General features: G+C 41.1%; 1 protein-coding gene across 1 annotated transcript in view; it reads left to right on the top strand.

Annotated features, from left to right (window-relative positions):
- Positions 1-24,966, top strand: part of COL23A1 (collagen type XXIII alpha 1 chain) — a 218,110-nt gene that overhangs the window by 87,545 nt on the left and 105,599 nt on the right. The window contains exons 9-10 of the mRNA XM_075599144.1: positions 2,731-2,757; positions 2,932-2,985. Coding sequence (XP_075455259.1) covers positions 2,731-2,757; positions 2,932-2,985 — 81 coding nt within the window. The remainder of the gene's footprint in view (positions 1-2,730; positions 2,758-2,931; positions 2,986-24,966) is intronic.

The raw sequence follows: 24,966 nt of genomic DNA, 5'->3' as shown, positions 1-24,966 counted from the left end.
TATATATCTTAACTGCCCTATACTACACCGAAATCTTAACTGCCCTATACTGCTTTCTTCCATATCTGGCTCAAGCTTCACACGGAAGACATCGGAACCCCCCCTAACCCAGAAGACAGGTAGGGAACACCTCCCCTCCAATGTATAACATTGCGGGAATGAGGGTACCTGGACATTGAGGGACTGCGGATCAGGTAAGATCCCAGGTGGGATTGCTGCTTTAGATATTGTGAAGCGGGGGCATCCAGACATTGGTTAAGGGGTTCAGGAAACTAGTCATTCACACCTGGCTTTTAATTCTAGATCCGACATTTACACACACACACGTAACAAGGACTAATTGTAGTATAATGTAATACAATAAATACATTTGTCAAAAACGAATGTTGTTCTGACTAGGAATTTATTAAATGTATTTTATTTATATATTTTATTTTAAAGCGGGGTTGGGGGCGGGACTAGGGGCAGGGTTGGGGGTGGGGCTAGGGGCGGGGTTGGGGGCGGGACTAGGTGGCGAGTAGATTTTTTGGTTGGGCGAGTAGATTTTTGGGTGATTTGTCGAACACTGTATATATATATATATACACATACAGCTCAACCTCGTTATAACGCGGTCCGTTACAACGCGAATCCGCTTATAACGTGATGCAAGGGTGGCTCACAATTTTTGCATTTATGAATACTTTACAACACAATCATTGTTAACTTAAATACTTTATTGTACAATGCATACAATTGCACATTATTTCTAACGCGATCCACTTATAGCGCAATGTGATTCTTTGGACCCCAAGCACAGCGTTATAAGGGGGTTGAGCTGTATATATATATCTCAAAAAAAGGAAAAAATTATCTGCGCCACAGATAAATGTGTAAAAGGAATATTGTAAGAAATAAAACCTACATAGGGTTCTGTTTTAATCTAAATTGTATCAATCAGGTATTCAAAATGATGCACTGCATCAAATGTCAATTTAGACAACAAACTACAGCATGCGTTACATGTCAGAAGCTATATAAGAACCTTCATAGATAACACAAACATTTTATAAGGTGTATAGTACTTTTTAGCACTACAAATTTGATACGCACACAAAAAAAAAAGATCAAAGATCTTGTTATCATTTCCTTGATTTCAATGAGTTTGTATGAGAACTTGTGATGCAAGACGTTGGTATAAGTTCATGGGAAAAATATAATGACCGCATGTTTTCAGTAAATATTCCCAGCGAAATATTTCTGTGGGACAAGTTAGCCATGTATAAATTAGTTGGGTTATGTAGTTTCGGAAATACATACTTTTGCTTGGTGTGTTTCGCCATGTCAGTGATGGGGGGAGTCTCTTTGCATTCAGCCATATAAAATTAAAGTGTGCAGATCCTTATGCGGGAATCACAGTTAAAAAAATAATTGTATAACAACATTTTAAAAATTGCTCGGCTATGCAGGTATTAGTAAAAGCACATACTATAATACATTTTATAATAACCATACTGTGAACATAATTAATTGTATTATTGTATATAATGAAAGATCAGTGCTGCAAGCAATTTTGACGTAGGTTCAACTATTTTTGACACACAGACACATTTCTTTTTTAGTATATTCCAATTACATCTGCATCCAATTTGTTTGCACCAAGTTTTAAACCATTTTTGATGCTTAAGGCAGACAATAGGGAAAAAATTAGTTAGTGCATAGATACACACATGTACTATAATTGGGCTTACAGATTGGTTTGGTTGACCATGTATTCCAACATGTTATTAGTCATACTGTACAGTATATGACTGAAAAGACTCAACAGGAATAAAATTGGTTGTGTCCACATGGGTACCAGCAGTATGAAAAATTGAGGGATTTCTGGGATGTAATAATTAGGAGTCCACAAATAATCTGTGCCTGAACTCTCAGGCTCAGGAACTGCCTCCTCATCATCAGATTCTGGATTCTGCTGTAAAAGCATGGGCTCATCTACAAGAGACTCAGGCTGTTCAGCCTGTTGCCTCATGGAATTAGCTGTTACCCTTAGTTGGAAATATCTGTTGACCTGCCTGCTAGTTTGGGGCTCATGAGAATCAGTGGTAATAGTGCCATCAGTTGGAGACTTTAATAGAAAATCTCCGATCCAGAGTCCGCATAACACTTTAGAACAGACTTGGATCTACAACGATGAAGGATCTCCCCTGCAGAGAACTTCCTATACATTTTTTAAGTAGACTAGAATAATAACATAAAACATATAGAACAAAAACCTAATTCAAGTATATAAATTCAACTATATTAAACAGAAATATAATAGATCAAAAACATAAAATAAAACAAAATATCAGAGCAAATCAAAAGATATAGATCAGAAATGTATTCTATCTGTATAATTTCACAATATATCCGTTATAAAGTTTATTCATTTATAATCTACACCAAGGCTCTTCAACAAGTTCGCCAACAGGACAAGATCAGAAAATATTTAGGAGTAGAACAGCCACAAACGTATTATAGTGTCATTTTTTATACATTTAAAGACTTGAAATGTATAATATTTCAAAATTTTACAAGCAAGCATACCATCTTTACCATATATGTCTACATTATCTTAACTTACAAGAGAGTTGCAGTGTGAAAAATTACATTTTACTCCTGCTAATTTCATACAAGTTGCTTTGTCAACGGAGCACATTAAATAAATATATTTTCTACTACAACTAAAAGCTTCTTTGCTGTTTTTAGGGTGAGCCTGGCAGCACTGGGAAGAAGGTAAACTCTTTATTTTAATATATAATTGAAATTAAAATGTAAAATGTTATTACCACAGTGAAAAGTTGGTTATGTTAGTTTATATCCGTTTACTTTGCAGAAAAAAATTGTCATGTATGATATCTGATTAAATTCAAGTATATGTATTATGGTTAATATTACTACATTTATTAGGGTGAAGACAGCATTCCTGGACAACCAGGCCCTCAAGGTCCATCAGGAGAAAAGGTATTTCAGTAGTGTAACTGCTGTCTACATACTCTATTTCTATATATTTATATATATATATATATATATATATATATATATATATATATATACACATACATATATATATATATATATATATATATATATGAGAACAAAAAACAAACTGTAGCACAAGCTCCATAGCATGTAACTGTGTAAACAAAAGAGTACATTTATTAAAAAACTGCAGCCCAAAGGAAATGCACTTACAGGATTTAAAAAAACAACCATACGTGGGAGAGAAATCTGTGTGTAGTCATCTGCGGGGGTGAGAGGGTCCCAGGTAGGCAAGGTATATCTGCACAGCTTGTAGCCCCCACCAACTCCTGTCACAAGTTGGCGCCAGGAGACTGAGTCAATCAGTGCCTCCACGTCCTCTGCTCCTGCATAGGATAGTTGCCACCCCTTAAAATGCAGCTAGTAAGACCGCAGGGATGCCCAGGACTCAGTGTAGACACACCCACAGCGCGATGACGTCACCAACCCTACGCGTTACGTCACACAAAGGCAACTTCGGCAGGGGATGTACTCTTTTGTTTAAACAGTTACATGCTATGGAGCTTGCGCTTCTGTTTGTTTTTTGTTTTTAGATTCATAGTGGTTGGCTATACCACTTTTATCTGACGCTGCAAAGATGCTCCCTGGATCATCAATTGGGACCTTTATCTCTCTGGATTTTTCAAGTGGAACATTTATTTTGGACTTTGTTTTTTTCACTATCACTTTATGGTTTGAAGTTATATGTAGTTAAAAGTGTGTTGATTTTTATTAGGATTTTTATTGATTCATATAATTTATTATTATTATTCTATATATTTTGTCACTATTATATAGAAGAAAAGAAAAGAGGAGAGAGCGCACGCCCCATAGCGTAAAAAAGTAACAATTTATTGGATTGGGGATGGGAGAAGGGGAGGGATAAGAATCGCACTCACAAGATGTCAAATACAAATGCACAATTGTGAAATATCATATCACCGCCAAGCTGCACTATCACCGCAGTCCAAGGACGAAATCCACAGGGAAGATGATACTCCATGCTTGCAGTTGATAAAGATTGTAAAACACCAGTTGTATCCTTTTCTTAGGTGTTTAGCTGCTCGGCTGGGTGTCTCACTCGACTCAGAGAAACAAACGGTCTGTACACAACATCCAGCGTGACTCGACCAGATCGCGCACTTCCGTAGTGACATAGTGACGTGATGTAATTGCGTAGTGACGTCCCTGACGCGTTTCGTCGCAACAGCGACTTTCTCAAAGGGGGAATAGATTGAGAGTTCACATAGAGGGATATATAAACCCTATTGTTGCTTGGCAACCATTAAATTCAATCCTCATAGGTGCAATCATTAAATTCAATCCTATTAGGTGCAAACATTAGAGTTACCTTATAGCCAATGAAATTATAATATTAAATATAATCAAAGGTTGTAATATGAACAACAATAGAGATTAAAAATAGAAAGCTACATGAAATAGACATAAAAAAACAAACAGAAAGCTATATGGAGACAAATCATATGCGATAAATGAACTAGTTACGCTCAAAATATTCAACAATTATACCTATTAAAAACTCATAAAAAAATATATAAAAAATCAATAAAATCATATTAATGAAAATAATATGTATAATATTCATTATTTAAAATTAAAAATATATATAAAAAAATATATACATAAAAAAAATATATATATACATAAAAAAGTATACATACTGTATGTCGAAATATATAAAATTCATAAATGAGTCTTTAACATAATAGTAATCTAGAATAGCAGACAGGGTTAAAGAGACAGGGTCTCATTTATGAATTTTATATATTTCGACATATGTATACTTTTTAATTTATATATATTTTCTTTATGTATATATTTTTTTAATATATTTTTTTAATTTTAAATAATGAATATTATACATATTATTTTCATTAATATGATTTTATTGATTTTTTATATATTTTTTATGAGTTTTTAATAGGTATAATTGTTGAATATTTTGAGCGTAACTAGTTCATTTATCGCATATGATTTGTCTCCATATAGCTTTCTGTTTGCTTTCTAATTTTAATCTCTATTGTTGTTCATATTACAACCTTTGATTATATTTAATATTATAATTTCATTGGCTATAAGGTAGCTCTAATGTTTGCACCTAATAGGATTGAACTTAATGATTGCACCTATGAGGATTGAATTTAATGGTTGCCAAGCAACAATAGGGTTTATATATCCCTCTATGTGAATTCTCAATCCATTCCCCCTTTGAGAAAGTCGCTGTAGCGACGAAACGTGTCAGGGACGTCACTACGCAATTACGTCACGACACTGCGTCACTACGGAAGTGCGCAATCTGGTCGAGTCGCGCTGGATGTTGTGTACAGACCGTTTGTTTCTCTGAGTCGAGTGAGACACCCAGCCGAGCAGCTAAACACCTCAGAAAAGGATACAACTGGTGTTTTACAATCTTTATCAACTGCAAGCACGGAGTATCATCTTCCCTGTGGATTTCGTCCTTGGACTGCGGTGATAGTGCAGCTTGGCGGTGATATGATATTTCACAATTGTGCATTTGTATTTGACATCTTGTGAGTGCGATTCTTATCCCTCCCCTTCTCCCATCCCCAATCCAATAAATTGTTACTTTTTTACGCTATGGGGCGTGCGCTCTCTCCTCTTTTCTTTTCTACAGGTTCCACTGGATGTGGTTCATCTATTTGAAAGCAGCCTGAAGTTCCCCTGGATTTAACTACATACATTCTCTGGACTCCATATTGGGACTGGTTCTATATTTTTTTTAATATATTTTTTATATATTATTGCATTTTGTTCTATTTTTTCTTTCACTGGTTGCTCAATTGGTCATTGTGTTATTATCAGTTATTTATATTTATATGTTCATATTTGTGGTGATATCACTAAATTTGTTCACGAGTTTATATATTATACACTTCATTTTATAGATTCACATTATAGCACATCTACCACACAATCACTGGCGCTACTCCTTTTGTTATATATATATATATATATATATATATATATATATATATATATATATATATATATATATATATATATATATATATATATATATATATATATATATATATATATATCCCCCTTGCGGGAACTACTATGTTCAATTAAGAGGCTAATGGACTCCAAAGGGGTTAACTCTATGGGTAACTACAGTGTACCCATTTCTAATGAGTGGCGTTGCTTTGCAGAGAAACCCTTGCCATGCCCCTTTTCTGGAAGATGTTTATCCTGCCACCAGGTGTAGGGGATTAAATAAAATGATAGCTACTCCCATTGTAGACATTGTGATCTGTGATGTCATCAGAGAGTATATGTGGAGCTGTAATGAGCTTCTGACCCCAGGTTCCTGATATCCAGAAACTATTATTGCCTTAATCCCAGGTCGTGGGTAAAAATTTGAGATGGTGGCCTTCAACGGTCAACTGCCTAACATCCTAAGTAAAATGTCGCCCTTGTCAAGGAGTGTTATGTGCACATGATGTAGATCAGCGCAAATTGGGGACGCGCCGTCCAGGGGGTGCACGGCACTTACAGAGGCCCAGCGCTCTTCCCCACAACATTTAAATACAATGCCAGGGGAGCACGCGAGACCTCTGTATGCCTCTTACCTGCTCTCCGTTGGCTTCTGGCAAAGTGTCACCATGACGCTGTGGAGTCAAATGACACCACGGGGTCAAATGGCAATGCGTTCCCATGGCAACACAACTTCACATGACGTTGTGAAATCAAATGATGCTGCCGATGCCAGAGAAAAGGTAAGGAGGGAAAAGCAGGCATGTGGGCGCAAATAAAAAAAGTTTGCACACCTCTAATGTAGATATATATCAATTAATGTGAATGATCTGTGGTGCACCTACAAAGGGAACTGTGTTAGACTATAGTGGACTCCAACATCCCACTGAAGAAGGTCTACATGGGTCAAAGAGGGAATGCAGTTCCCACTAGTGACATCGTGCAGCATATTGTGAAGACAGGAAGTTATTTGGTAGGGATGTGCGCTGAATGCTATACAAGATTTGCAACAATTTTCCTGTTCAGAAAATAACAATTGCAACTTCCCAAAGAAGGGAATAAAGTGTGAACTGTGAGTAACTGTCTAGTACAGTTCTTAGAGGATGAGAAATCTGTTATCCTTGGCAGGAGAACATTTAGACTGTGGGTCAAGATGTCATGCGCCTGGGGCTGAGAGCCCATGAAGCAGCGAAATCATAGGGGGCCCAATTCCCCACTTCCAAAGGAAATGTTGCTTGCATTATAGGGACTTTCCCGCTGAGAAAATGCAAAAGTGCAGAAATGCAATGATGTACGGACCCCATTGCAGAATGGTGCGAATGTAAAGCCAAACCCCTCAGACTCTCCAGCGATAGTCTGGAGAAACATAAAATCATGAGCCACACCCTGCTCCATCCAGATAGGGATCGGGCCAAGGGTACAAGCCCTCCCTGTCACATGTGGCTCAGCAGTAAATAACTACCACAGACAGACACGTGAGTGCCAGTTACGGGGCTGCGGAGACAGTGTTTCATCTCATTATTGAGCACTTGATATAGGGCAACAGCTATGTCCATTGTCCACTATAAGATCCCTGGTAGGGTCTGTGGTGGCTGTGCAGGACATGGAGTATCTCTAGGCAGTTTTCCACCAATGCAGGAGGCCTGAAGGAGAGCTATCTGTAAAGGCCCATTGCACTGACTGTGGGACGAAGTACTTACAGCATTCCGCACTTCAAGAATTTGCTTTGTCTGAGCCCTCTACCTCCTCCAGGACTGCGAGTGAGACGGACGTTGTTAGAAAAACCTAGACAATGTAATACTCAGGAATCAGGTTTGCAGTTCAAATCAGCGGCCTTTATTTCTTCAATCAGCTCAGCGGTTTAGCAAGGACACAACATACAAAATACTAGCTAAGAAGGCACTGCGACAGCTGCTTCTTATACCCTTCGATAAAAGAGACATAAATCACTGTCTCTGCGAACTCACTTTTGCCAACTAAATGATTACTTGTTTTTCTGTTATTGTCATCAAGTACCTTATTTTGAGAACATTAGGCATTTGCACAAATAAGTCTTATCATTAAAATGTGCATACAACAAGTCATCACTAAAATGTGTGTCATACTGCTTGATTTCAAATTGACCCTGATACCAGCAACATTGTATACTATTAGTTTCAAACTGCCCACAAGATTTCTTAACAGAAAAACAATTTAAAACATCTTAACCTATTGAGTGCTGAATATATATTATATATTGATTGCTATACTAGACAATATATGGTATATGATAATATATATCAGACGTCTCCTCCCGGAAGCTTGAGATATCCGTTAGTCATTTCTTAACCCACCAAATGAGAGCACATGGGGGCCTGCTGATGCACTGCCCTCGGCCGAGGTGAATGCTGTGGATCCCGATCTAGGGGACCTGTTGGAGGATGAGACTTAAGTCCCCTATGTCAACACAGAAGAGGTGATAGAGCGGAGACAACCTCACCTCCCGTGGAATCGGCGGGCATCCCTGTTGAGGCACCGGTCTCACCCCCAAGGGAGCGACAGGCTGTCACGGAGGTGGAGGGAGTCTCAATCCAAAGAGCATCTGAAGAGGCCTTGTATAAAAGAGCGCTGGGGGCACCAGTGGGATGGGGCTTGTCTGAATTAAATGGAGAGGGGAGGCTCCAAGCATCCAAATTGGGAATTTTCCTGGTTGCTGCAGTAGTACCGGGTTGTAAGCCCCGTACTGCACTGCTGGAATCGGAGGTCAAAAAAACTCTGTGGCCTCCGAAACATAGTGATCTTGTTGCCAGCTGGGTCCTGCACCATAAGATGACCCTATACGGTCAGTTGCTGAAAAGGTAGGGTGGAGACCTGGTGGGAAAAAGGACAATTAACCAAAGAGGCAAAGAATGAGGTCTACCGAAAGCGACTCAAGGCTATGGATGTTAGACTATTTTAGCGAAGACATGTTATGGGACATAGCCATGGCCTCAGAGCCTAAGATAGAACAACCACTCCCAACACCTGATCCGGCTTAGCTGAGCGGAACATGTTTTTCAGGACAGAGTATCCAGCGTTTGTGGTTACAATTATTCTTACAGTATATTACTGAGGAAATGATGCGGTTGATAGGTGTAGGTTGCAGTTAAAGCCTATATCGGTCACAGTCTCCATGGGTAATGAATTCCACACTTTAACTAGCCCTACTGTAAAGCATTCTCTCCCATCTCAAGAGGCTGCACCTGTGTTATGGCTGTTACAGTATGTGAGGGCATATTTTTTCAATAATTTACAGCTATTTATTGGGTCCCACAACTTATGAAAAAAAGAGTTTAATGATGTTACAAAGTTACATAGTAGATGAGGTTGAAAAAGGACATATGTCCATCAAGTTCAACCTATGCTAAATTTAGAAATATCACCGTCTCCATGGGTAATGAATTCCACATTTTTACTGCCCTTATTGTAAAGAACTCTTTCCTTTGTTGCTGGTGAGATCTCCTTTCCTCCAACCTTAAGGGACGCCCCTGAGTCCTTTGTACTGCCCTAGGTATGAATAGTTCTTTTGAAAGCTCCTTGTACTGTCCCAAATATATGTGTATTGAGTTATCATATCCCCTCTTAGACGCCTCTTTTCTCATATAAACAAATCTAAATTAGCTAACCTCTCCTCATAAGACAGATTTCCATCATCTTTATTAATTTGGTGGCTTTTCTCTCCACTTTTTCTAGTTCCATAATGTCTTTTTATGGAGTGGTGTACAAAACTGTAATCCATATTCAAGGTGTGGTCTTACTAAGATTTTATAGAGGGGCATAATTATGTTACATCCCTTCCATCCATTCCCCGTTTAATGCAAGATATGATCTTGTTTTGCTTTGCAGCTACTTCAAGACTTTGGGCACTATTGCTAAGCCTGCTGTCTACAAGCATTCCTAAATCCTTCTCCATCAAGGATTCACCTAATTTTCCCCCGTTTAATTTGTTAGTTGCCTATTTATTCTTGTTTCTCAAATGTTTAACTTACCATTTATCTGTATTAAACCTCATCTGCCATTTACCTGCTCAAGTTTCCAGTCTATCCAAGTCCTTCCAGAGAGAAATTACATCCTGATCTGACTTTACTACCTTACACAATTTAGTCGTCAACAGCAAAGTTGGAGACTTTGCTCTCTATGCCAACATCGAGGTCATTAATAAATAAGTTAAAAAGCAGGGGTCCCAGTAACGTTCCTAGAATTCACTCACAACTCCACTCACAACTTTAGCCCAACCTGAAAATATGTCATTTACAACAACTCTCTGGCCATGTAATGTTTGTGAATTGAATGTATAACCTCTGTTCATTTAATGAAACCATGTATTGTTATCATAACGCTGTGCCAGGTAAACGAGAGGCAATTCTCAATGCATTAATTCCTGGTGAAAAATCTATAAATAAATATATAAAATGTTTATCCTTCAACTACTTTTCAATCCAGGTGCAAATATTTTTACAGAGTCCAATTTCCTTTATTTTGTTCACTAACCTCTTGTGTGGCACCGTGTCAAAAGCCTTTGCAAAATCTAAGTAGAACACATATATTGCATTACCCTGGTCTAAATTCATACTTACCTCCTCAAAGAAACTAATACATTTAGTTTGGCACAACCTATCCTTCATAAATCCATGCTGACTATTACTAATAATTCTGCGCTCCATTAGATATTCCTGAATTTTATCCAGTACTAAACCTTCAAATAGCTTCCCCACTAATGATGTCCAGCTTACACGTCTGTAATTCCCTGGTTGTGATCTAGCTCCCTTTTTAAATATAGGCACCACGTCTGCTTTATGCCATCTTGAGGTACTGAGCCTATGGAAATTCAGTCCTTGAATATTAAATGTAATGATTTTGGCTATTACTGAACTTAAATCCTTAAGAACAATTGGATGTATGCCATCGGGGCCTGGTGCCTTATTTACTTTATTTTATCAAGCCACCTATGCACTTTTTTTTTGTTAACGAATTTTTAGTTGTAATGTAATGCGTCTTTATTTATATAGCGCCATTAATGTAAATAGTGCTTCACAGTAGTAATACACGTGACAATCATTTAAATATCAAATAATACAAATAACAGATCATGGGAATAAGTGCTTCAGACATAAAAGTAACATTCCAGAAAAGGAGTCTCTGCTCCAAAGAGCTTACAATCTAATTGTAATAGTAATAGTTAATATATAGGTTGTGGTTTCCTCATGCAATATTTTTTGTTGTTGAGGCAATTGATTCTTCCCTGGGAATTACAGAGGCAAATAAGTTATTTTAATACCTCTGCTTTTTCTTTATCTCCAATTATTCACATGCACATCTCACACTGAAAGGGTCCTATAGTTTATTTTACAATCTTTTTGTTATTAAGGTACTCAAATAACTTTTTTAGGGATGATCTTAGTTTCTATTACAATCCTTTTTTCATTTTCCATTTTTGCTAATTTGATTGCCCTTTGGCGCATCTTTTGTTTCATTCCTTATCATTCTGACATGATGCCTCCGACCCTTCTGTCTTTAAGAATTGAAATACCTGCCTCTTCCGTTCCATTTCTTCCCCTACCTGTTTATTTAGCCACATTGGTTTAGACTTGTTTTTTTTATATTTATTACCCAAGAGTACACACTGATAAGTGTGCTTTTCTAACAGTATTTTAAACTGCCCATTTATCTTCCACATTTTTCCCTGCAAAAACATCATCCTAATGTATTCCTTGTAGATTTCTCAATCTATAAAAATCTGCCTTTCTAAAATGTTAAGTCTTTGTTGAACCCAAGTAATATGGTTTTTGATCATTTATTTGTGGATAGAAATTAGCTGTGGAGGTAAAAAGAAAAGAAAAAAAAACAGATTACTTGAGTTCAACAAAGACCTTACACTTTAGAAAGGCAGATTTTAATAAACTGAGGACTAATCTACAAGGAATACATTGGGACGATGCTTTTGCAGGGAAAAATGTAGAAGATAAATGAGGAGTCTTTAAAACATTGTTAGAAAAGCACACTCATCAGTGTATACCCTTGGGTAATAAGTATAAAAGAAATAAGTCAAAACCAATGTGGCTAAATAAACAATTAGGGGAGGAAATGGAAAAGAAGAGGCAAGATTTTAGATTGTTTAAGTCAGAGGCATCATATCAGAATTTTAAGGAATGCAACAAAAATTACAAAAGGGCAATCAAATTAGCAAAAATGGATAATGAAAAAAGGATTGCAATAGAAAGTAAGACCAACCCTAAAAAGTTATTTAAGTACCTTAACAAAAAAATGAGAAAATAAAATATACAGTAGGACCCTTTTAGTGTGAGATGGGCAGGCAGATTATTGGAGATAAGGGAAAAGCAGAGGTATTAAACAAATTATTTTCCTCTGTGTTTACCAGGGAAGAATCAATTTCAATTGTAGTGCCGCAGGAGGAAGCCACAACCTCCATATTAATGAACAATTGGTTGTGAGGAAGAAGTTCATAGACAGCTTGAAAAAAATAATTTAAATAAGGCACCTGGCCCCGATAGCATACATCCAAGAGTTCTCAAGAACTTAAGTTCAGTAATAGCCAAACTATTACATTTAATATTCAAGGACTCCATTTCCACAGGCTCAGTACCACAAGATTGGCATAAAGCAGATGTGGTGCCTATATTTAAAAAGGGAGCTGGATCACAGTCGGGGAATTACAGACCTGTAAGCCTGACTTCAATAGTGGGGATACAGGAAATGGAGAGGAGCGCACGATCCAACAGGAGCAAAGAGAGGACCCAATGCAAAAAAATATAAACTTTATTCTGTCATAACCTAAAATCCAACGCGTTTCGAACGCTAGTGCTTTCTTTATCAAGGATAACATACACTGCTAAAACAACCCATTATATACCCCTCTTACCTGCGATCCGTACGCGCCAAAACAGAGCAACCCAATGACGTTATGACGGTCGCGTGTGCTACTGCGCATGCGACTGATCGTGGGGGAGGGTCAAACCAACCCATTACCTGTCTTCAGGAGGCTTATTACCCAATATTGCTAGCTGTTATTCTCACTTTGTTATTGTTTATGGATTATCCTTGGGCTTTGGCTTTGGCTATTATTGGTTATTATAAACAACAAAACAGGTAGCGCTAACCGCAATGTGTGTGGTGTAGTAACTATTACCTTATATATTAAATAAAACTATACATAAGGGGCTGCCTAGGACACAAAGCCTGACCCCCTGGTCAGGAAAACAGTATGGACAGGGAATAGTTCCGTGGGCGCCTATAAAATTTTACCACTATAAAGGATATACGAAAACCAAGCCTGTTGGTTGTGAAGATTGTTGATCCTCACGGTGGGCTTGAAAACAAAGAGAAAGCACAACACATAGCGTAATACTGTTGAAACATTAAACAAACAACATATAAGACAACATATAACAGCTGAATACTGAAATGGTATTTTTAGGACAATAAAATCATTTAATAACAATTAATATTTAATATAATGCACAATTTGCATGGACATATAGATTTAAGCAATTAAAAATCTGAATAGGTGGTTCAACTGCTCCGTAGCACCAATGTTGATGATAGCAATGCCTACTCACCAGATGGAATAGGTTTGCAGGCAGTGGATATTTTAGAGAGTATCCCCTCTCATCTGTGTGCTGCTCTCTGCTTAGCTGGCGTCTCTGTCGGCTCGTGGGTGCAGCTCATCAGCGGGGACTCCTGCAGCTCCAGGAAGCACGTCTGAGCAGATGGAACTCAGCTGCAGCTGATTCAGCACGATGTCAGCCACGGACTACCGTGAGCTCGTCTATCTGCTGCTCACTGCTAGCTGGCGTCTCTATCCGCTCGTGGACGCAACTTGTCAGCAGGTACTCCTGCAGGGCACCAAGCAGGGCGCTTGAATAATGGGAAACCACAACAGCTGGTTCAACTCGTCGGCGGCTATAAGAGATGGTTAGCTGGCAGCTCACGTTGATTCACCGATGTACGGGGGGTACTACACCAATGTGTGCGGGGCTTGAACCTCCACCCTAGGTACATCGGTGAATCAACGTGAGCTGCCAGCTAACTGGTTGAAATAAAGAACATCCTCATTTGTACCTTTTGGCTCCGCTGCAGTCTGTATGGAGAGAGGTAGAGAGATTAAGGATTGTCAAAGCCGGACCCTCCTTCAGGCACTACTGAAGCCCCCTATGTCTGTAGGCGCTGACACCACGAAGAGAAGAACCAGGGGGAACCCTAAAGGTCTGCCCTGTACCCCCTGTACCATCGCGGGAAACTCATCTCTCCTGTACCCAGCAGGTAACCAGCACTACACCAAGCAATCGCATAGCCATAATCTCCCGGGGGAAAGGGAGGAGGGGAGAAACGGGATGGGAGATGTGCTACACTTATTTTTTTCTTTGAGGAGGTAAGTAGGAATTTAGACCAGGGTAATGCAGTTGATGTGGTCTACTTAGATTTTGCAAAGGTTTAATACGGTTCCACACAAGAGGTTGGTGTACACAATAAAACAAATTGGACTCAGTAAAAATATATGCACCTGGATTGAAAACTGATTGAAGGATAGACAACAGAGGGTTGTCATAAATGGAACTTTTTCAGATTGGGCTACGGTCATGAGTGGAGTACTTCAGGGATCGGTACTGGGATCACTGTTTTAACTGTTTTATTAATGACCTTGAGGTTGGCATTGTGAGCAAAGTCTTCATCTTTACTGATGATACTAAATTGTGTAAGGTAGTAGAATCAGAGCAGAATGTAGTTTCTCTCCAGAAGGACTTGGAGAGACTGGTTATGCATTTGAGAAGCAAGAAAAATCAGGTGACTTACAAATTAAATGGGGATAAATTGGGGGAATCCTTGATGGAGAAGGATTTAGGAGTGCTTGTAGACAGCAGGCTTAGCAATAGTGCCCAAAGTCATGCAGTAGCTGCAAATGCAAACAAGATCTTATCTTGCATTAAACGGGCAATGGATGGAAGGGAAGTAAACATAATTATGCCCCTTTACAAAGCATTAGTTAGACCACCCCTTGAATATGGAGTACAATTGTGGGCACCACTGAAAGGAATCGGGGAACACGTCCTTTGCGGCGTGTTCCCTCCTTTCCTGCTGCTGCTACCGCCGCGGCCACTGTTCCTGCCCATGCGCGCTCCCCAGCTCTCATTACAGAGTGCACGCGCACCCGTAGCTCTTCTAGCTGCCGCACAGAACCTGGTCCCGCCTTCCGCACGCGTCGAGCATCTCTCCCGTGCGGCACACACATGCAATGACGTGCAACGATCCCCAGCTGTGTGGCAAGTCTCTCCGCCCTGCCTTGCTGCCTGCAGCCTATCTCAGCTCTGCTGGGGCCGCGCCTCCACTCTGCCCCCTGTCCCCATTGGTCTGCCCTGTCTGTAAATACTTAATGCTTCCTCCCATGCTTTGCTCGGCATAATCCTATGTAGCCTCGTGAAGCTCACTTCAGTTGTGCAGTGCTCTGTCTCCTTTGCAGTTAACCTCTTGTGTACCGACTCGGCTTGTTTGTGGACCCTTCTGGATTTTGGACTTTGGCATACCCTCGACTACGGCGATCTATCCTACCCTTTAAACGGCATACGGACTCAGACTACGCTGCTCTCTACAATCCCAGACCACGGCTTTCGGACACTTACTATCCTGTCTTCTCCAATCCAAGGACTCGGCAAGTATACCGCATCTCCTACACTCTCGGCAACGCTAAACTATCCGCCTTCCAGGCATGCCTCAATGGCTGCGGGTGTGTGGTGTTATACCTTCCCACCTCAGTGCCGGGGTCTTGTCTTGTTTGTGGGAAGCGCTACAACCACTCCTTAGAAAATACATTATGGAAATAGAGAGAGTGCAGGGAAGAGCCACCAAATTAATGAAGGGGATGGACAATCTAATTTATGAGGAGAGGCTAGCTAAATTAGATTTGTTTATATGAGAAAAGAGGCGTCTAAGAGGGGATATGATAACTATATACAAATATATTCGGAGACAGTACAGGGAGCTTTCAAAAGAACTGTTCATCCCAAGGGCAGTACAATGGACTCTGGAGCATCCCTTAAGGTTGGAGGAAAGGAGATTTCACCAGCAACAAAGGAAAGGGTTCTTTACAGTAAGGGCAGATAAAATGTGGAATTGATTACCCATGGAAACTGTGATGGCAGATACAATGGATTTGTTAAAAAAAAAGGTTGGACAACTTTTTAGAAAGAAAGGAGAGGTATACAGGGATATACCAAATAAGTAAACATGGGAAGAATGTTGATCCAGGAAACAATCCGATTGCCAATTATTGTAGTCGGGAAGGAATTTATTTTCCCCTTTGTGAGATATCATTGGATGATAAAACACTGGGGTTTTTTGTTTACCTTCTTCTGGATCAATAAGGAAGTATAGATATAGGATAAAGTATATGTTGTCTAAATTAAGCATAGGTTGAACTTGATGGACGTATGTCTTTTTTCAACCTCATCTACTATTTAACTATGTAACTATTTCAAATGAGACCATGTTATGATCACTGTTTCCCAAATGTTCCCGGACTTGAATATTTATTATTATTTCTACATTGTTTGATATTACCAAGTCCAGTATTGGCCCTCTCCTGGTTGGTTCCTCAATAATTTTGGTCATGGAATTGTCTTTTAGCATGCCCATAAACCTGTTTCCTTTCATTGTAATGCTGACCTCATTGCCCCAGTCAATGTCTGTGTTGCAGGGTACATGCAACCACACGTGGGTTTCTTGCAAAGGCTTATTTATTGCGCCTTAAAAATTACAGTACACAAAAACAAAACAGCTTATTTTCAGCATACAAAACAGAAATTAAGTCCTGAGCAGGGCTTGCCCTTTCCCAACAAGGGCTGTTTAGATTCCAGCATAACAGTACACAAACAGTTAATTCAAAATGTATTTTGAAGACAGACCTTATAGCAGTAATCTTCCTTCAGCGTTTCAGTACTCTCTCTTGACCAGACAGCCTGCATGTGTGTACAACCTGGGGGTTTTAAAGCTCCTTGATGAGGCAGCTGGGATCAGACTGATTAACCAGACCTCTCAGCTGAAAGTTAACCTTGTCACTGCTGCACTGCAGATCTACACATAGGTCTGCCAGGCATAGGGCTGGTGACGTTTTATTCACCCTGTCACAGTCGGGATAATTAAAATCACCATAATGCAAACATGACCTCGTTTTGATGCCTTCTCCATTTGCAAACGTATTTTGGCTTCCTCTATCTCACAGATATTTGGTGGTTTAACGCATATACCTACAAACATTTTCATTGTACTTTAACCTCCACTGCTAATTTCTATCCATAAGGTCTCTACATTTTCATCATTCCCTTCATACACATTTTCCCTTATAATAGGTTTTAGATCCGGTTTAACATACAGTATAAACATACTCCACCTCCTCTTCTATTTGCTAGATCATTCCGAAAAAAGGGAATAACCCTCTAAATGAACTGCCTAGTCATGAGTTTCATCCCACCATGTTTCAGTAATGCCAATAATATCCTACTGCTCCCTTGTAGCTATTAATTCAAGCTCCCCCATTGTATCTGTCAGACTTCTTGCATTACCAAGCATGCATTTAAGGTTTTTTTTAATTTGTACTATTATCTTATCTGCTCCTGCATTTCTACTCCAATTGGATTTAGCCTTTAGTTTTCTAGTGTTATCTGTATTTAATATGGCTGTCTCCCTGCTTGCCAAACTCCTACTTGCCCCAATTTTACCTCCATCACCCCTACACTGGCGGCACACTTTATTCTTACCTGGCTGGTGCCGCAAGCCGTGAGGTGTCCCGGCTTGCTCGTTTATTTCCCTCGGCGTGCCGCGCGTCATCGATGCGCGGTCACGCTTCATCGGGAGCGTGCGCGCATGGCGCGCGTGCCCAGGGCTCCCCGAGGGAGCCCTGGTGTCCCGCGATGTGGGGGATTGCGGTGGGGGGCTCCGGGGGACCCGGCGGACCCGGAGAGGGGAGGGGGAAGCCCTGATCGGAGGACCGATCCTCCGAGGCTCCGGCACGCGCCTGGGACACCTCGGCGCGCGCCCGGTTTCTGTCGCGGCCGAGACCGGCCAAAGGTAAGAATAAACTCGGCCGCGACAGTAGCTATTTCCCCATCCTTATATTTTCTATTTATTATAGAAAATAATAATATTTATTATTATTTCTAGTTATTTGTTTCTTGTTCCTCCCCTCCATCCTAGTTTAAAATCTCCTCCAACCATTTTAACATTTCCCCCTGTAGCACAGAAGATCTCTCTTTATTGTGGTGCAATCCGTCCCTACCATCAAGATAGCACCTCTCAGAAAAGGAGTCTCATTGCTCTAAAATGCCCAAACCCTCCCTACTACACCACTTTCTTAGCCATGCATTCACCTCCCTAATCTCTGACTGTGTCCCTGGGGTAGCACATAGCACTGGTAGTATTTCAGAAAATACTATCTTGGAGGTCTTTGCCTTAAGTTTGCAGCCTAGATCCCTGAAATAATTTTTATGGACCCTCCATCTTTCTAGAACTTTTCTATTGGTGCCAACGTGTACTAAGATCACCGGGTCAGTCCCAGCCCCTCCCAACAATCTGTCTATCCGATCCGCCATGTGCCAAACTCAAGCCCAAGGGAGACAATAATGCGTTTATTGCAACAGATTGCCCTATCTACCTTCCTAATAATGGAGTCTCCTACCCCCACAATCATCTTCGTCTCTGAGTATCCGGAGTCCCCTCTGTGGTGGAGGAACTTTTCCTCTGGCTGCTAGAGGAATCAGTCTCCCTGAGCCTTGCCATTCCTGTCCTGAAACTCCCAATATCTTCACTCAATATGGCAAATCTATTGGGATGGGTCAACTCAGAACTGGCCTGCCTCTTCCCCCTTCTTCACCTTCTGTTACCCTTCTGTTACCCAGCTACCTACCTATGCATGTTCCTCACTCACTCCATCATCTGCACCACTAGTCCCAGCCAGGGCCTGACCAGTGAGCACTAAACTCCATTCAAGTTTGTCAATGTCCCTTAATATTGCAAGTTTCTTCTTCAAATCAGCAATCTGAGACTCTAAAGAGACCACTTGCTCACACTTCTCACAGCGGTGTGCTCCCTGGAACAGATGCTCCAAGTGCACATACATGTGGCAAGATGTGCATTGAGTGGCATTTTCAATCCTGCTCATTGTTGCAATTATGGAGCTATAAGTGCTAACAATAAACCGTATTTCAATATATTGCCTTGTTTAACCCCTTCAATGCTTCAACTCCTTCTGGTTCTAACTCCACACTTGATACAAACAGCACTTGAAAACAAACAGTAATTCAGTCACACAGATCAGGACACGCAATCTCAGGATTTGTTACAAGCCTCTGTTTTCAAGAGGGACGCACACACCCAGGGCCGCCGAAAGATTTCCCAGGGCCCAGGACTAGAGTTATGTCTGGTTTCCCCCCCGCCCACCGCCCCCACCATTTTACACCTCACGAGCCCCCTCTATTTCCCACCCTCTCTCCCTCATCTCACTCACTATTAAGTCCCGCCCCCCAATACATATTAAAAAGACCCCCACAATACATATTAAAAACTCTCTCTCTTCTCTCTCTCTCTCTCTCCTCCCCAATACATATTACAAAGAACATCTTGCAGCAGTTAGAATAAAGGAGACCAGCCGCTTCATGGGTGCAGACAGGTTTTCTACTGGCTTAGCCAACAGAAAAGTCAACGGGTCTAGAGGCCCCCAATACATGTTAAAAAGACCCCCCTCCCCCCATACATATAGAAAAACAGGCTTAACTATTACCATCAAGCCGGGGGCAGTGGGGGCACGGTGGCCGGCACTGCAAGTTGGGCCTGACCTCTGGCCAGCCCCGGCTGCTGGTCCTCTCGTGGCCAGGCCCCGGCTCTCCCTTGAGCTGCAGCCTGCATGCCTATATCCCTCTGTACCATGCCAAGCTCCCTCTCATGCAGTTGCGTGCCGGAAGCAGAGCCAATCCTACTTCAGAGAGGCCCATCGGCATGGGATAGAAGCCTGCATTTGATGGCGAGCCGGGGACCAGTCGCGAGAGATCCGGCAGCCGGGCCTGGCCAGAGGTCGAGCCCAACTCGCCGGCCCTGCACACACCAACCAGGTGTGTTAGGTTAGCAATAAACTAACCACACTCACTGCAAGCTCAACCTGGCTGGAGAGGAAAAAAAAGTTAGTTACAGACTTTCAATTACCACACAATGTTAAAATAAATTAACCCCAAGTTCTGCAACCACTGCTATTATACACTAGTATACACAGCATAACATTTCCCCTTATAGTAATGTTATTACCTGTATGAATATTAAGGGAAATGTATGATCCTGTCATAATGTATTATGTATTGGGATGCATACCATTTTATGTTCAAATGTACCCATGACATGTTTACAGGATGTTGGAGACAACATCTATTTTTGTTAGGGGAGAATGCAACCTCCCTTTATGGGATTTACTGTGTCAATTAAGGGGTTAATGGAATCTAAAAGTGTTAACTGTATGGGTAACTACAGTGTAACCGTTTCTCATTACACAAGTTTAGTTGCTGGGTAGAGAAACCGTTAGCCATGCCCCTTTCTGTAAGGTGTTTATACTGCCAACTGGTGTAGGGCATTACATATAATTCGAGCCCCTCCCATTGTAGGCATGGTGATCTGTGATGTCATCAGAGAGTATATGTGGAGCTGTAATGAGCTTCTGGCTCCAGATTCCTGGAGGAGTGTGTATATAGTTGTATGTATGTATGTATGTATGTATGTATGTATGTATGTATGTATGTATGTATGTATGTATGTCTTTGTTTATATAGTGCCAAAATTGTACTCAGCGCTTCACAAAGAATACAGTACAGGGAATTATAATAATACAATAAGCGCAGCAAAATCAGACAATAGGAAAGGAATCCCTGCCCTGAAGAGCTTACAATCTAAGTGGTGGGCTGCCAACAGAAATCGTGGTTCCGAGGACAAACATTTTAAGCAGGACCCCCTAACCCCCATGTCAGCAGTATTGCGAGCTGCCCCCCCTCCCCCCCCATTTCACACCTCACGAGCCCCCTCTCTTTCTCCCCCCCTCTACTCATGTACTTCTCTCCCTTCCATCTCACCCCCCCTCACTCTCCCACCTCGCATGTATTTCTCTTCCCTGCGTCTCACTCTTACTCCCTCTTTTCCTCATTCACCCCCTCTCTCCTCTCCATCCATCAATTACCCCATGCTCAGTCATTCCCTCCACCTCACACAATTCCCCCCACAGGATATATACCAAAAAACTTCCCACCCCAATGCAAAGTACTTCCCACCCCCACATACATACGGAAAAAAATTCCACCCCCCCCAAATATATACAACCTCCCCCACCCCCCAAATGCATACAAAAAACCCACCTACCCAATACATATAAAAAAAAATACTGGTGGATTTATTTGTCCAAAAATATAACAAAACAATGGGCGCGCTGCCCCTTTAAGAAATACTAAACATAAACAAAAGCCTATTCCCGTTAGGGATGCTAATTAAACTCGGTTAAGCCTATCTACCTGGTTGGTTAGCTAAGCTAGACCAGACCAACAATATTTGGTAATAGCACTTGGCTCCTTACCTGGGAGCTTTATTCCATTGGGACAGCATAAGTCTGTGGAGCCTGTGTCTGTCTGTCAGCTCTCCTCTGTCCTCTCTCAGAGTCTGGGAGAAACTGCAGCCCTAGAGGCATTTCCTCTTCCTCTTTTTAAAGGCAGGTGAGCTTACTAATTAAGATCACCTGTGGACTGCTTAATCAGCTGGGTTAACTCCTCGTATACTGGAAAGCAGGCATTCTGCCACCTCCTACTAATGTATACAGAGTCTATGACTCTGCCACATATCCCCCTCCCCAGCATAACATTATCGAGTGGAGCGGCCCGTTCACCATAGAAAGTGCATCCGCATTACTGTGCAGTATGCCCGGCTGATTCTGCACTGTGAAGTTGAAAGGTTGTAATGATAGAGGCCAGCGGGTAACTCTGAGTTCTTTTCTTTGTTTCTATGCATCCACTGTAAGGGTGCATGGTCTGTAATGAGCGTAAACGATCTGCCCAATAGGTAATATTTTAAAGTGTCTGTTGCCCACTTTACGGCCAAACATTCTTTCTCTACTGTGGCATGCCTTTGTTCGCGGGGACACAACTTGCGACTTAAATACATGACTGGGTGTTCTTCATCTCCTACAAACTAGGACAGGACTGCTCCGAGACCTACTTCGGAGGCTTCCGTTTGCAGAAAAAAATCTTTTGTAAAATCCGGGGCTACCAAGACTGGGTGGCTACATAGCACTGTATGTAGGTCTAAAAACGCGGTCTCCACACCACTGCTCCATTTTACCACATCGGGTGCCCTTGTTTTTACTAAATCTGAAAGCTGTGCAGCCCAGGTTGTAAAATGGAGTATAAAGCACCTGTAGTAACCTTCAATGCGTAGAAATGTCTTAACCTGTTTTATTTTTAAGGGGACGGGGCCAATTCTCAATGGCTTCAACTTTATTGAGCTGGGATTTTAGAGTCCCCCTTCCCACTACATAGCAAAGATATTTTGCTTCTGCCAAGCTAACTGAACATTTAGCTGGGTTGGTGTAAGACCCGCCTCCCGAAAGGTTCTCAACACTGTCTCAATCTTTTGTAGATGTGAGTCCCAATCTGACTATGAATTACCACATCATCTAAGTACGCTGAGGCATAGTTTGAGTGCGGCTGTAACAATTTATTCATCAACCTTTGGAAGGTTGCAGGTGCCCCATGAAGGCCAAAGGGTAAAACGGTATACTGGAAGAGGCTATCAGGTGTGGAGAAGGCTGTTTTCTCTTTTGCTGACTCTGTTAACAGGATTTGCCAATACCCCTTTGTAAGATCTAAAGTGGTTAGAAAATGGGCCCTCGCCAACCTCTCAATTGACTCGTCTACCCGGGGCATAGGATAGGCGTCAAACTTCGAGACTTCATTGACTTTTCTAAAGTCATTACAAAACCGTATTGACCCATCAGGCTTAGGTACCAAGACAATAGGGCTGGACCATTGACTATGGGACTCCTCAATTACCCCTAGGTCTAGCACCTTCTTTACCTCTGACTGAATAGCCCCGCTTCTGGGATCCTATAAGGTCTTATCTTAATGGCCATTCCCGGCTTGGTGACAATATCATGGGAAACTACCCTAGTTTTCCCTGGTATGCTGGAAAATACGTCTCTGTTCCTATTTATCAAATCTACAGCTTTCCCATATTGTTCAGCAGTGAGTTCTGCCAATATTCGAACTAGTGGATCCTCCACTTTCCCTAATTTGTTAGCTACCACTGTCAGACACACCTCTCTATCCTTACAGGATTTTACAGATTTGTGTGATAGACTTGCTCTACCTTCCTCCGATCTGGATGTTGAATTTTATAATTCACCGGGCCGACCTGTTCTAGAACTTCATATGGCCCTTGCCAATGTGATAACAGCTTGCTTTCGGCTGTGGGAACAAGCACCATTACTCGGTCCCCTGGTTGGAAGCTGTGAACCATAGCATACCTGTTGTAAAGGTTCTGTTGGGCCCTCTGTGCCTCTTCTAAATGTTGTCTGACTATGGGAGTAACATGAGCAATGCATTTTTTAGATCTTCTACAAATTGGAGGACATTCTTCCCTGGAACAGCTTGTTGCTCCCACTCTTCTGTGAGGCTATCCAGAATCCCTTTTGGGCGTCTCCCATACAGGAGTTCAAACGGGGAAAACCCTATAGAGGCCTGTGGTACTTCTCGGATAGCAAACAAGAGATAAGGCAATAAGGTGTCCAAGTTCTTCCCATCACTAGCAACCACCTTCCTCAACATCTTCTTAAGAGTTTTATTGAATCTTTCTACCAGTCCGTCCGTTTGCAGATGGTAAATAGAGGTTCTTAGGGACTTTATTTTTAGCTCTATGTATAATTCTCGCATAAGTTTATGGGTGCCCTGATCTGTCAAAATTTCCTTCTGTATCCCGAGTCGGGAGAATACTTGTAACAATTCCTTAGCTATGGCTTTGGAGGAAGTATTACATAAAGGCAGCACCTCTGGATAGCGAGTGGCATAATCTAGAATTACCAGGATGTACTGATGACCCTTGGCAGATTTCTCCAAGGGACCCACTACAGTATATCCATAGCAATCCTCTCAAATGGAATCTCAATAATAGGCATAGGAATTAGCGCAGCCCTCAAGCTTGGTTGGGGGGCTGTCAACTGACACTCGGGACAGGAGGCACAGAACCTTTTTACTGCATTATATATCCCTGGCCAGTAAAATCTTTTTAGGATTCTTTTCTGTGTTTTCTCCACTCCAAGATGACCCCCCAATAAGTGAGAGTGTGCTAGCTCTAGGACCTTCCTTACTAGTGAACTGGGTACTAGCAATTTTTCTATTTCTTGTCCCTCTTCTTGGCTCACATGGTACAACAAATCGTTTTTAATACAAAAATAGGGAAAGGAGTCCTTGGTTGTTCCTTCTACCGGGACCCCATAAACTTCTACTGCTTGGCTAAACCCATTTTTCAACTGGGGATCATTAGCCTGTTCCCTACAAAAATTACTTGGGGAAAGTTTTAGACTTCCAAAACCTTCCTCTTCTGGAGTTTGATCTGTCACATCTACAGGTAACTCTAACTCCTGAGTGTCAGTTGAATTATTTGATGCAGCATGGATCTTTCATTAAATAGGTTAAAATTGCATTCTTTTGAAAGTATGGCTATTATAGATCATAATAAACAATACATTGATATTTACAAATACCAGTTATAAATAAAAACATACATATCTTTCTGTTTTAATTTAAATTGTATCACTCCGATATTCGGCATGAGGGATGCATCAAAAATAATTTGAAACCACAA

The sequence above is a fragment of the Ascaphus truei genome, chromosome 5 (genome assembly GCF_040206685.1).
Source record: "Ascaphus truei isolate aAscTru1 chromosome 5, aAscTru1.hap1, whole genome shotgun sequence".
Lineage (NCBI taxonomy): Eukaryota > Metazoa > Chordata > Amphibia > Anura > Ascaphidae > Ascaphus > Ascaphus truei.
Note: the sequence above shows the minus strand (reverse complement) of the source record. Positions and strands in the feature narration are given on the sequence as shown.